Here is a 12,436-nt window from a genome sequence, read left to right on the forward strand (position 1 = left end):
TGGGTTCCCCAGCAATGCAGAGTTCCCACCCTCAAGAAGGGTCTCCACCCTCTTTAAAAGCATCCCCCAGTCAGACCTAGCCAGAATAATTGCCCTTTAAGTAACTCCAAACCAATTGATTTGGAAATCTTGATCACACATGTGAAATCCTTTTACCTTCACTGTATTCTGTTGGCTTGAGGGTCACAGGTCCCTCTACACTCAGAAGATAGAGATAATGGGACCATCTTGGAATTCTGCCTCCCCACAAGATATACGTGAGTTTTTATAGGACAAGAGTAGTCTGTCATTAAGCAATTATTGAAAACTAAATTTGCTAGACTCTCAGTCTTTGAATCCTGGAGAACTTGACTAGAGTGTGTAAATTAACTTTATCACTGTGCTACTTGTAAATTGATTTTTTTCCCCTTCAAAAATTGTTCTGTTCCCAATTCTGCACAAACCCCTGGGATTGTTCAGTGTTGCAGACACACCTTCGATAGTCTTTGAAGTTTGACTTTTAAAATTCTTAAGAACAGCATAGTAAGTTACTTTTAATATTGACCCTTTTAAGGTAGTAGAAACTTAAATGCAAATTTGGTAAAAATTGCTTTACCAGAACCAAACTCTGCATTTCTTCTTTCCAGTTTAAAGATTAAACCTGCAAAGCATTTTGACCAGCCAGGAAGCACTGTTGTTGTCTTTTGTTTTGCCGAGTTTGATCCTTAGTAAGCTGGGTAGCTTCAAGTATGGGTGTCCACTGCCAAATTCAAACTTCTAGACACCTCTTTGAGAACACTATGGACCTTAGGGCTAACTTGAAATAAACAAGACAGATGCCTTGAGACTGAAATTGGTTCTGTAGAACCAATTCTATATTCATGTATAGTTCTCATTCATGTATAGTTACTAAGGTGAGCCCACTAAGGGAAGGGCAATTTATGCAAGGTGGTGAAGAAAAGAGAGAAGGGAGAGAATGAAATTTACTTTGTTAAGGCCCATGAACATACTATATTTGCCATTTTTACTTCTAGAAAATAATGTTCAGTAGAAGAACATTTGCTGATTTACTGCCCTAAGGAGCTCAGAAATTTAGAACAAGAGGGTGAAAGTATGACTGTGTCTCAGATTCCTCTAATGGGCTCATATTTTGGTTTGCTTGTGATTAGTCAGAGGCACCATGATGTTCACATTGGAGACCCTGCCTTTTCTTGAGTTGTTGCTCTTGTTCTGTCATTTCCATTCGATCATTTATAAAGCAACAACAATATCACCCACTTCACCAACCTCATAGGGTTATTATATGAATCCAAGAGAAGAGGTATATAAAATGTTCAGCAGAGAGAATAGGTGGGCAGGCCTGCTGCCTCAGGGGGCTACCCCTCTGCTTGTGGCCTGGGAGATGTAGGAAGTTACTCACTCTTAACTGCAATAAACTTCGCATTGTGTTGCACTTGTGGTGGTTTTTGTTTCTTCCCTGCCCAGAGAAGTGATGGTTCTGTTGGCCCTCTTTTTTCCCTCAAAATTACTGCAGGGATAGGAGATGTAAGATCAGGAACACAATCTAAATACTGGCATACCCTTTTTAGAAGGCTAGCACATGTAAAAACATCATTCAAGTCTCGTATAAACAAGCTAATTTTTGCAAGCATTTATGAAGCAACAGAGACACATCAAAAGCATGTTCAATTTAGCATTAGCTCAACTCTGTGCCCTAGGGGTGTGTGTATAGATAAACAGGCTGTTTCAACTATATGGCCCCTAAATGCAAGCCTGTGACTTCATCTGGTACTTTTCCTAAGAAGTAGCAATGAATCTGTGACAAAGATGGAGAAAAGAACTGGCTGTGTTACAGTCTTTGAAATATAGTAGATGGTGATTTGGGGTGGGGAGAGTTTTCAAGGCAGGGCAAGGAGCGGGCTTATTTTTTTGTGGTTCTTGAGGAATTGGTTCAGTCCCTGGGACAAAGTAGGCCTCAATATTGATTGCATTGAATTATGCCAGTGGAGTGATTTTGAGAATCATAGTGGATAATGTTTGTTGGCTGCAAAACACAGTAAGAATACCAGTTCTCACCTACATCGTTATCTTTGAGTAAAAGGTTAGTGATTCTCTACAGCTTTAGTTTGGAACTAGAGTTCTTCTCCGACCCTTTGAAGGCAAAAACCTCAAATTTGTGTTAAATTTTGTAGCCATCTTAACCTGCAGATTAGGGTTAGGATCTTAAATAGAAGTAAGGCCTTTACGGTTTTGGAGAAGGACTGCAGTCTGCTCCCTAGGCTTGTGCTGCAGCTACAACTAGGGTTGGAGAACTCCACAGCCACCCCCTTTGGCTGAGGACACCACTGTTGGGGGTCCTGGTCACATACCAGGACCTTCTCACAAGAGGCTTGGTAAAGTATGTGGATTTTGTAGCAATAGCTCCTGTGTTAGGATTCCAGTTTTGCCATTTTCTAGCTGTGTAACTTTGGGTAAATTAATCTTAAGGTTTCAATTCCATCATTTATAAAGCAGCAACAATATAACTCACCTCACCAGCCTCATAGGGTTATTACAGGAAACTGAAGACAAGAGGTATGTAAAATGCTTAGCAGAGCACATGCTGCATGTAACTATACAAGAGATGATTAAAGGAAACGTCATTCAGTACAGTGTTGCAGGATGGCTTTAGGACTGGTACCTTGGTGCTGTCTCTCTGCTCAGCACCCTCTTCCCATTGCCCTAGGAGGACCAGGCTGGGGCAGCCTTGCTGGCCCAGCAGCATGGCTCTGTGCTTGCAGAGCTGACCCTTGCCCACTGGTACCCCTGGACCTGCAGGGCAGCACCAGGCAAGGGTGGACAACTGGTCAGAATCATGTTGGTGGAGAACAGAGAGACAGGAAAGGGGAGACGGCTGGAAGGGCAGTGGTGGATATGGCAGAGGGTGAAGGAGCTGAGGGCAAACGCCCTGTTCTCCTCCACTTGGGGGGAGCCTTGTTTCAGTTAGAATTCCTCAGATGTTTAGAAAAGGGTTTAGCATTGTCAGAGTTCACTGCTTATATTATCCCAGTCAATCGGACTATAGAAACACCACAGAGTAGTGTTTTACACATTATAAATGCTGTTGGACAGTTCCTGTGGTATCACTCCACTCCTAAATATGGAGAACATGCTTGGTATTCTGTTTCTGATGTGAAACTTTTCAACATGACTGCTTGGTTCATTATTTCCATTGTTTTGGATACTACTAATTCAGAATGTGTTTATAATTTAGATGCCATAAAGGTGGCTCATGTTAATTTCTAGCCATTTAAGATTTTGTTCGTATGGTTAATCTATTCTAAGGACAGCTTTAAAACACAAGCAGAAAGCCAAAGGTTCAAAAATGCCTTCAGATAATTTTTCAACTAGATATTTCAACAGTAATTTAAAATTTTTATTTATAAAATTTAATGATTCTGAGGTACATGCTAAGATAAATTATTTCATTATGCTATATCAAAATTCATTTTATTTAAGTTTGTAATTATTTTGACTGTGTGTGTAACAAAAATTATACAAGTCATTCTTATATGATTATACTAGTTTATTCCTACCAGTGACTTGAGAATAAAATAAACAGCCAATTCAGCGAGCTGTTTCAGTGCATTTTATATAAAGTTATATTTGTGCATAGTGTAATATGCTATCTTTTAAAACATTTGATAATCAATGTTTTGAGAAAGAAAGATGGACAGATACACATACTTACGTACCCCTGTGCTAGAGAAGGTGATGAATTTGCCATGCTATCGCTGTATCAGTGTAATCAAAAGGATATTTTGATGGACATTTAAAATCTTCATGGAAAGAAGGGAAGCCATGGCTAAACACCCGTAGGACACTCTCTGTACTGTCTCCAGTGCCCCTTTTCCCAGTAATTAAGGGCTTGGAAAGTCCTGCAGTGAAGAAAACTGAATTTTGGTTAGCACAGAATTCTTTTTTTTTGAAATGGAGTCTTGCTCTGTTGCCTAGGCTGGAGTGCAGTGGTGTGATCTCAGCTTGCTGCAGCCTCCACCTCCCGGGTTTAAGCAATTCTCCTGCCTCGGCCTCCCAAGTAACTGGGATTACAGGTGCATACCACCATGCCCGGCTAATTTTTTGTATTTTTAGTACAGATGGGGTTTCACTATGTTGGCCGGGCTGGTCTCCAACTCCTGACCTCAGGTAATCTGCCTACCTCGGCCTCCCAAAGTGCTAGGATTACAGGCGTGAGCCACCGCGCTTAGCCTGTCACAGAATTCTTTAAACTCATGTTACCTGAGACCTGTTTTTATGTGACACATTTGAATATCCTTAACTTGTTCTGTACTCTTTGCCTTCTCAATTAATTCATATAGTCATTCAATATAAATATGTTTTCCTGGAAATTGTTAAGAATGAGCTGAATAAAACTAACTGGCATATAAAAAAACTTGAACTCAGGGCCCTGAGTATCATTGATACTGATTTTTAACCAAGCAGAAAATATTTCAGTCCTTGATCCTCTTAAGAATATTTTTGTGCTTTTTATTTTATATCAAATAATTAAAGTTTATTATCCCAATTGACCATTCAAACTGTTATCCGCTCATCTTGATCTCCTCCCTTACAAAGCAGATTTTAAAAGCTTGCTTGTGAAGCCTTTGCATGTCTCCAGTCACCCAGTCTTAGGCAGGATTTGTTGTTCAAGCTGGTTCCTTTGCCTCCCCCTGTCTCTCAGCCTGGGACAGTTTGTAGAAAGCCTCCCTGGTCTCAGCCTGGGTCAGGTGCTCTGCAGTCTTTCCCAGCAGGTACTATGGCTGCCTTGTTCACTGTTAGAGCCTCAAATATTTGTTGAATAAATACATGAATTGGGTACTAGATACCAAATGCATCTTCTTTTTTATCAGTGTCATTGTTACAATCTCAGTAGGACTTGCTGAAACTTTGCTAAATGTTCTTTTGAATCATTGCACACTCTTCTGGCTGAAGATCAAGTGTCAATTTTCATACCAGAATTCCTTTTTTGAAGAGTGTAGAAGGGTCAAGAACCTGGGGAATACTGGAAAAAATAAAAATTAAGAATGTTTGTAATAAAAATGTGTCTCCAAAGCCATTTTTAAGATACCAAATAGTACGTTTCAATCTTAAATGACTACTTGATATTTGTATTTTCATGAGCCATTTAAGCAATAGTTTAGTGTTCTTAAAGCTTGTATTTGTGCTTCTTGGGACTTAATTGGCCTGCCTCTTCTTCACCAGAATCTTATTTTCTCTGAGAGCACAAGTGCCTCCTCCTCATTGCCTCCCTTTAGCTTAATTTGTGGGGAGGCTTTTGTTTTCATAAGTACCATGTTATTCTGGTCCCCTTGGTACCGTCTTTTCTTTTTCTATAAATCATTGTTTTGATTTTAGACTTGTTTGTATGTAAATACACATGTAAATAAATACATTTGTCTGTAAATAAAATGTTTATCCTTGGGTGCCCTGTATTACAAAATGTTGGTTTGCAGAGATCATACATGTTGAAAGCATGGCACACACTGTTAACATTGCATCACTTGCTCATGCTATACTCAAAATTGCTAACAGGCTGAGGCTTCAGCAGTATAATTAAGGCAAAACATGATAAAATTAGATAGCTTTTTAAGCCAGAAAGTACTGATGAATTGTGGAAGAAATCACACTGAGATAAATAAAAAGTTGCTTTTTTACATATCTTTTCATTTTCTTTCATGATTCTCCTATCATTTTGGGTTGGATTTGCTTGAAAGAAGCAGAGGGATTGCCCTCACTTCCCCCACTGGGTCTCCTTTGGTTAAATTTGCATCTTGTCCATTCTGCTGTTTTATATATGATAATTTAGTTGTATGTCTTTTCTAATTTATATGTTGTGAACAATGGAGTTAAAGAAACGAATAATTGTCTTTAGCTTATGGTAATTTTTTCAACAAAACACACTCACCTTAGATCGTTTTTATTTATAGTTTAAGTATCAGTTATGCTGTTTCAGTTCCAAAAGTTCATGGCAGTCTTTATATATTCCATAATGTTCCAAATGGCATATGGAATTATAGTAGAATATATGTCAAGCAGAAAGTTTGACAGGATGTTATTTAAAAATACCTTTGGTATCTAACATTCTCCATGTTTGCTCTAATAAATGAGAGGTTTTAGGAATGCCCTACATGGTAATATCAGATGTTAATGGCATTGATTACCTGTCAGGCAGTGGGAATTGATGGGAAAATGTCTGCTGTAAAATTAAATAGCATTAGAGAAGACTGTACCATGCATCTGGTGGGTGGGGGGTGGAGGGGGGGACATGGCTGGGCCTGAGAGACTTTGTCAGGGTATTACTGGGAGCTCCAGGTTTTTTTCCCCACATGATTAAGGCAGGCCATCTGTTCTTTGTTAAATGTTTACAAAAACAGCTTTTCTCTAAAAGATTTAAGGAGATGTGGGTCTGGTAAACACTATAATATTTCTGAGCACCTTTTTCACCCTATTTCAGATAGTACCAAAACATAATTCTGCTGCATATCAAATAGAGTTAATACTTTTTTTGTATTTGATCTTCACTTTTTTCCTCCTTATGCAAGATTAAATTTTTTACTGAGTTATTAATTTATGGCTTCATTTATTACTAAAAGGAGCATCTAACATGATTTGTATGCTAAAGTGTGTAGATAAACTTTAAATCTTTTTGTGTTACGTGTTTTATGCTTTTTCTAATTCATTACTGTGTACCGGGGAATCTCTCATTAGAAGCTGGTGTTCTATTACTGGAGCGAATGCCATGCAGATTAAAGAAAGGTAAACATACCTGGTATTATTTCTCCATTCTAAGTTTTAATCATTGTTTAGACTTTCCTCTTTTCCTCTCTTTCCAGGAACAACTTTTTCTTTCATTTCCTGAAAAATAGCTTGTCCCAAATAAGTTTGATCTCTGTGTCCTGTGCAAAAAATATAGGGCTTTTTCCTTTTTAATTACATTAGGAAAAAATAGGTACAAACTAACTTGACTTATGCAAACTAAATATAAAACAGTTACATCAAGTCCCCTTGATACTTAGGTAATGATAATTTGGACAGTGCCTCTGTTGATGCGTAAGAGTGTTTGTGAGGAAAGGATAGAGGGGCAGGGGGTAATTTTGGCAGTGTTTAGTTAGCTGTGTTATCCCTGCATGGAAATCTGCTCATGTAGATCTACATCTATGTATTCTTCAAACTTTGACCTTGCCTCTGTGTTTCCTATGTATCGTTACTCTTTTTTCAGCCTCATTCTCCCTTAGCTGTGACCAGGAAAGGGCAATAAGTACTTTAAGATTTTTTAATGCCACCGGATTTTAGAAGAAACTTTGAAAATCACCTATCAATCACCTAACCCCAAACCGTCATTTTGCAGAAAAAGAAACTAACTCCAAATAGGTGAAGTGATTTTTTTCCCAGATGATATAGCTGATGGTAGGGCCTGTACTTGAATTTTAATCTCTTAACTCAGAGTTCTGGGCTCTTTCTCTTATACCAGGGCAATTGAGTGAAACCTGTGAGCGTTTCCCAGAAAGATGCTGTGTAGAAGATGTTAGGAAGAGGTGGACAGAATCAGAAAGTACTAGAGTTAGGAAACTAGATTCAAATCTTAGCTCTGTCACTAACTGTGTGACCTGGGGTAGCCACATCACCTTCTTGGACTTTTCCTTTCTGAAAGATGGGGGTAAATTATCACTTTTTTGTTGTGAGATTCAGGGGAATTAACACATCTAGCAAACATAACGTAGCTTGGTGCATGGCATCAAATAGCTGCTCAATAAATATTAGATGTATTGGAATTGAATTTACAGTACCTGTATTTTAATGTTTAGTTCTAACCTTCCTCCTTTTCTCGTAGTAAGCCTTGGCATGTACAGTAGTCACAAGGCTCTGGAGATGTGGGCCTGGGCTCACCTGCCTGCTCCTCTTCTGTAGGTCATGTGCTGAGGAGTGAGGACCCTGGAACTATTGGCTCTGATGTCAGTCTCAGTTCTGTCACTTAACATCTGTACCTCGGGCAAATTACTTCATCTTAGAGTGGCAGTGTCTTCAACTATAAAATTAGAAGAATCACCTAACGCTTAGGGCTGGTGTGAGGATTGAATGGTACCAAGACATAAAGCATATATGCCTGGCACATAGTAGATCGTTTATATTACAGTTAGTGTTGCATGCCAGAAGCAGCATATGAAAAAGGCAGGAAATGAGAGACATATGTAGATTTAATATTTTCAAGTATTTTGTTGAAATGTAAATATTCGTTAGATGTCATAATTTATGGTATAGATGATAATCCAGGCAGCCCTGCTCTGGTTTGGATGGTGAGCTATGAGGGAGGCTGTTGTGTGCAGGAGTCACTTCCTCCGATCTTGGCTGACCACTAAGAATCCCATCCTAAATGTGGTTAGTTTTCAACTCTATTTAAGATAGTGTCTGGGTGTATCCCTAGTGGATGTCAAGAACCTCCCAAAGGCATGTCACATTAATTTATTTGGGTTATCTCTCCCTTGGTGAAATTTTGAAATACAAAGCTTAAAGAGGTTAAGAAAAGCATGTTCTACCTTTCATGTCAATGCAAGAAATTTCACCAACCCAAAATCATCAAGTTTGGGTATGTGGTTTTAATTTGATATTTTAATGTTGTTTAAACCAGAAATGACTTGAGTAAGATTTATATTATGTTTACACTTTTATTTCAGACTTTTACAGTACTAGAATATCTTGAAATGTTCAGTATACTTGCTCATTTTAAAAATGGCCAAATTATATACCTTTAATTTGAGTTCCCATTCCCACATGGGGCTAGAACTCAACTTAGATGTATTCTTTGTGGCTTAGTTTTGCTGCTGTTTTACCATTCACCATTTTCATGTAGGCTGTTTGAAAAATGGACAGTGTCTTAAGTTGGATTAATTTTTACTTCCCGAACTGATTTTTTTACTGTATTAACTAAAGTGCTATTTTAAAACTTTCTTACTTAAAAGATTGTCTCTTAAAGAAACATATTTTTTTTTTGGATGTGAGAAGATGATAGATTCTACAACTGTATAGTTGGAAAAATATTTTCTACTTAAGTATAGATTAAGTTTCAGAAACATCAGCCACTAACTTTCAGTTCTTTTCTTTACTGTGAAGAATGATAAACTAATTTCAATTGCTATTTGTGTCTCTTAGCATTCGCCGTCGGAGCCCTTTCTAGAGAAACCAGTGCCGGATATGACTCAGGTTAGTGGACCGAATGCTCAGCTAGTGAAGAGTGATGATTACCTGCCATCAATAGAACAGCAGCCACAACAAAAGAAGAAGAAAAAGAAAAACAACCACATTGTAGCAGAGGATCCCAGTAAAGGTTTTGGTAAAGATGACTTCCCTGGTGGGGTAGATAACCAAGAACTAAATAGGAACTCACTGGATGGGTCCCAAGAAGAAAAAAAGAAAAAGAAAAGGTCAAAGGCAAAAAAAGATCCGAAGGAACCGAAAGAACCTAAGGAGAAAAAAGAGCCCAAGGAACCCAAGACCCCGAAAGCCCCTAAGATTCCCAAAGAGCCAAAGGAAAAGAAAGCAAAAACTGCCACGCCAAAACCCAAATCCAGCAAAAAGTCAAGGTAGGCTGTGGGCAGAAACAACAGTTGCAAAACATTGAGAGTACAGCAATTAGCGCCAAATAGTTACAGCCTATGAAATGAGGGGTGGGAGGGGACACAATGATTTTTGTCATCATTGAGCTTCTTTCCCTAATATCCAAACTAAAAAGCTAAGACTTTTACGCATTCTGAAAGTTAGGACGTATTGTTGTGAACTGTTGATACACAGATCTTACTAGATACAAATTAAAAATCAATTTTTTATATTTTTGTGAAAACTTATTTAGCAAATGGAATGAAGTTAGCAGTATAATTATTTGTAAGAATAGACTAGCAACCTCATTTTCAGTGATGATATAAAACTGGAGAGGAAGGATTATAGAAGAAAGGTCACTATATTTCACTAAGCATTTCAGCCCTTCTTCCCAGAGGTTGAACCAGGATTGTTAATTCTCTCTACTTGGCAGAGTAAGCCTTCCAGGAGCAGGGTTGAAATCCTAGTGAGCAGCGCAAGAGAAATCAAATAGTACTTGTCCATGGGATATGAATTCAAGAGTAGTATGAATTTTAGGTTCTAGGGAAGACCCTCTTTCACTCCATACTCCCCCCATCAGTTCTCTGACCGCTCCCCCAAAAAGCATATTTATTCAGTAAGAAAAGCTGAGAGGAGAAGACATTGAAGACTAATTTTTTTCATTTGTAGTGAATGTTTCTTACAACTGTTCTGAACCAGATCCAGACATCTGAATCTGTTTTTCAGAATGTGGCTCATGTTAGAAAATATAGTTTCCAGATGGAACTGTGGTCAGCCTTGGTTAATCTGAATCTGTTTGCAAACTCCATTAGAAAACACGCCCACCCCATACCCTCATGTGCACGTGTAAACACACACCTGTGTATGCACCAGTCAATTCTGCATTTCCTGTGAACTTTTTGAGATTGCTGCTCTGTGTGTGCATGCCCAAGTACACAAACAGAGGAGATTAATTTTGTGGCTAAAATGATGTTGCCTTGAAGTGAAAGGACAAACTTGGACTTACAACTTCCTGCTAAAAATAATCTAAACAACTCCAAATACATTATTATTTGATGTTTTAAAAGTTTGAATCATAGCCATTTAGGAAATTTTGCCCTCAATACCTTTTATGGTGCCAAAGTAACTCGATTACATTCAGTAGCTCAATCTTACAGATAACTTAATATTTGCATTTACTCGTGAATTTTCTTTGATGCCTCAGTGTGTGGTCTCCTAATTGAAAACCATCACCTTTTTTTTCCCTCTTTGTGAACATGTTTTTAAACTTAACACATTATAAAATCTGTTTTTATTTAAGAAATATTAAGTGCTTATTATTTGCACGTACTGTTTTAAGCGTTAGGGATATAAGGGTGAGGAAGAAAGACATGGGTAAAATTTTAGTTTGACTTTGTGAGGTAGTTTAAAAAATAAGTAATTAAATCTAGGTATTATGCTTTTGGTAGGAGAAAGCATAAGCCTATTTCTCCCAAGGAGAAAGAAATCGAAGCAAAAATCTCAAAAAGACTATAATCTTTTTTCTTTAACTTAAAACATAGGAGTCTGTGTTCTAAAGAAGCTTTTTGGAGCTCAGGAAATACATCATCAGTATTAATCTTAGCATCAAGATATATATCTGATTCCAGTTTTCATCTTAATTTTTAAATTTATCTCCTAATGGTAAAAATGGATTAAAAAAAGAAAATAACACTCTGTATTGGATATTGTTACGAATTTCCAAGTATATCCTTTCAAGTTCTGAATCTACATCAGACTGGCTCTATGTTTAAAAACTTACTTAGCATACATACCCTTACCTCTTGTAGAGTCTTTTGGGGCAGATATTAAAATGCTGTATTTAACAATGAAATTTGTTAACATTTTCCTAACAACTGTAAGAAACTGTTTGAAAGTTGGAGCACCAAATCTAGTTAGTCCCAGGCATGCCATGTCTTCTTGGTGCTGATACAGACCCTGTGTTTATCCACTAGAGAAATGTTCAGTGCAAGCCTCATAGGCTTGCTATCCACTCTGAAGTATGAATCAGAGTCTGTGCAGAGTAAGTGCTTGGCATTGCTGAATCTGAGTATTGGCTTTGCACTAGAATCACAAGCTTTTGGTAGGAAGAAAAGGGTGTATTTTCTCTGAAAAAGTGTCTAATACCGTCCGCACTCTTGCCGCTTTTGACTAATAGTCTCAGTCAATGCCTGCTATAGGCAACAGTTATTTTACCCTAAGTGGTGTGAAAATAATTGGATGGAACACATCTGATGAGCCTGTGGATTTACAGGTTAAACGGGAGCTGCTGCAGTGTGGCCCAAAGACTTAGGATGCTACACTGGGGAGCGGGGCATAAAGAGTGTTGGTGGCACCTCTGTTGGCCCTGGTTACTTGATCACTTATAGGGCCACTACTGATTTACAGTGAAGTGTGGTAAGGACATTCCTGAACTTCCCTGTTGTTGACAGTCAGACAGGGATGGCTGTCCAAGCATACGGTACTTGAATTGAGGTTTTAAGTAAATTAACAAACCAGACCATTATTTTGTTGAACCTCATTGTTTCTCTTGATCTGATAAATTGAGTATGTTGCGTTGTAGTGTTGTTATACTAAGTGTAGAAAGGAAACAGCATCCCTGGAGCAAGGATAACTAGAGTGCATACAACTACATGTAAATTCTGAATAGCATAGTAGAATAATTATGTAAATTGAATATGCAGTGATGAAGGTAATAGGGGGTTTGGGTTATGTTAGTACTGGATTTGAATTGCCGTAGCAGTTTGCTTTTAAGCACTGGAATACAACAGTGGCAATTTTGTTTTGCAAAATGTTATGTGATACCAGT

The 12,436-nt window shown here is 38.1% G+C and overlaps 1 protein-coding gene across 10 annotated transcripts in view; it reads left to right on the forward strand.

Moving 5' to 3' along the window:
- Nucleotides 1–12,436, forward strand: part of CHD7 (chromodomain helicase DNA binding protein 7) — a 188,464-nt gene that overhangs the window by 92,653 nt on the left and 83,375 nt on the right. For all 10 annotated transcript variants that reach the window (XM_021942359.2, XM_021942365.2, XM_021942367.2 and 7 more), the window contains one exon: nt 9,166–9,596. In XM_021942359.2, the coding sequence (XP_021798051.1) occupies nt 9,166–9,596 (431 nt within the window). The remainder of the gene's footprint in view (nt 1–9,165; nt 9,597–12,436) is intronic.

The sequence above is a fragment of the Papio anubis genome, chromosome 8 (genome assembly GCF_008728515.1).
Source record: "Papio anubis isolate 15944 chromosome 8, Panubis1.0, whole genome shotgun sequence".
NCBI classification, from domain to species: Eukaryota; Metazoa; Chordata; class Mammalia; order Primates; family Cercopithecidae; genus Papio; species Papio anubis.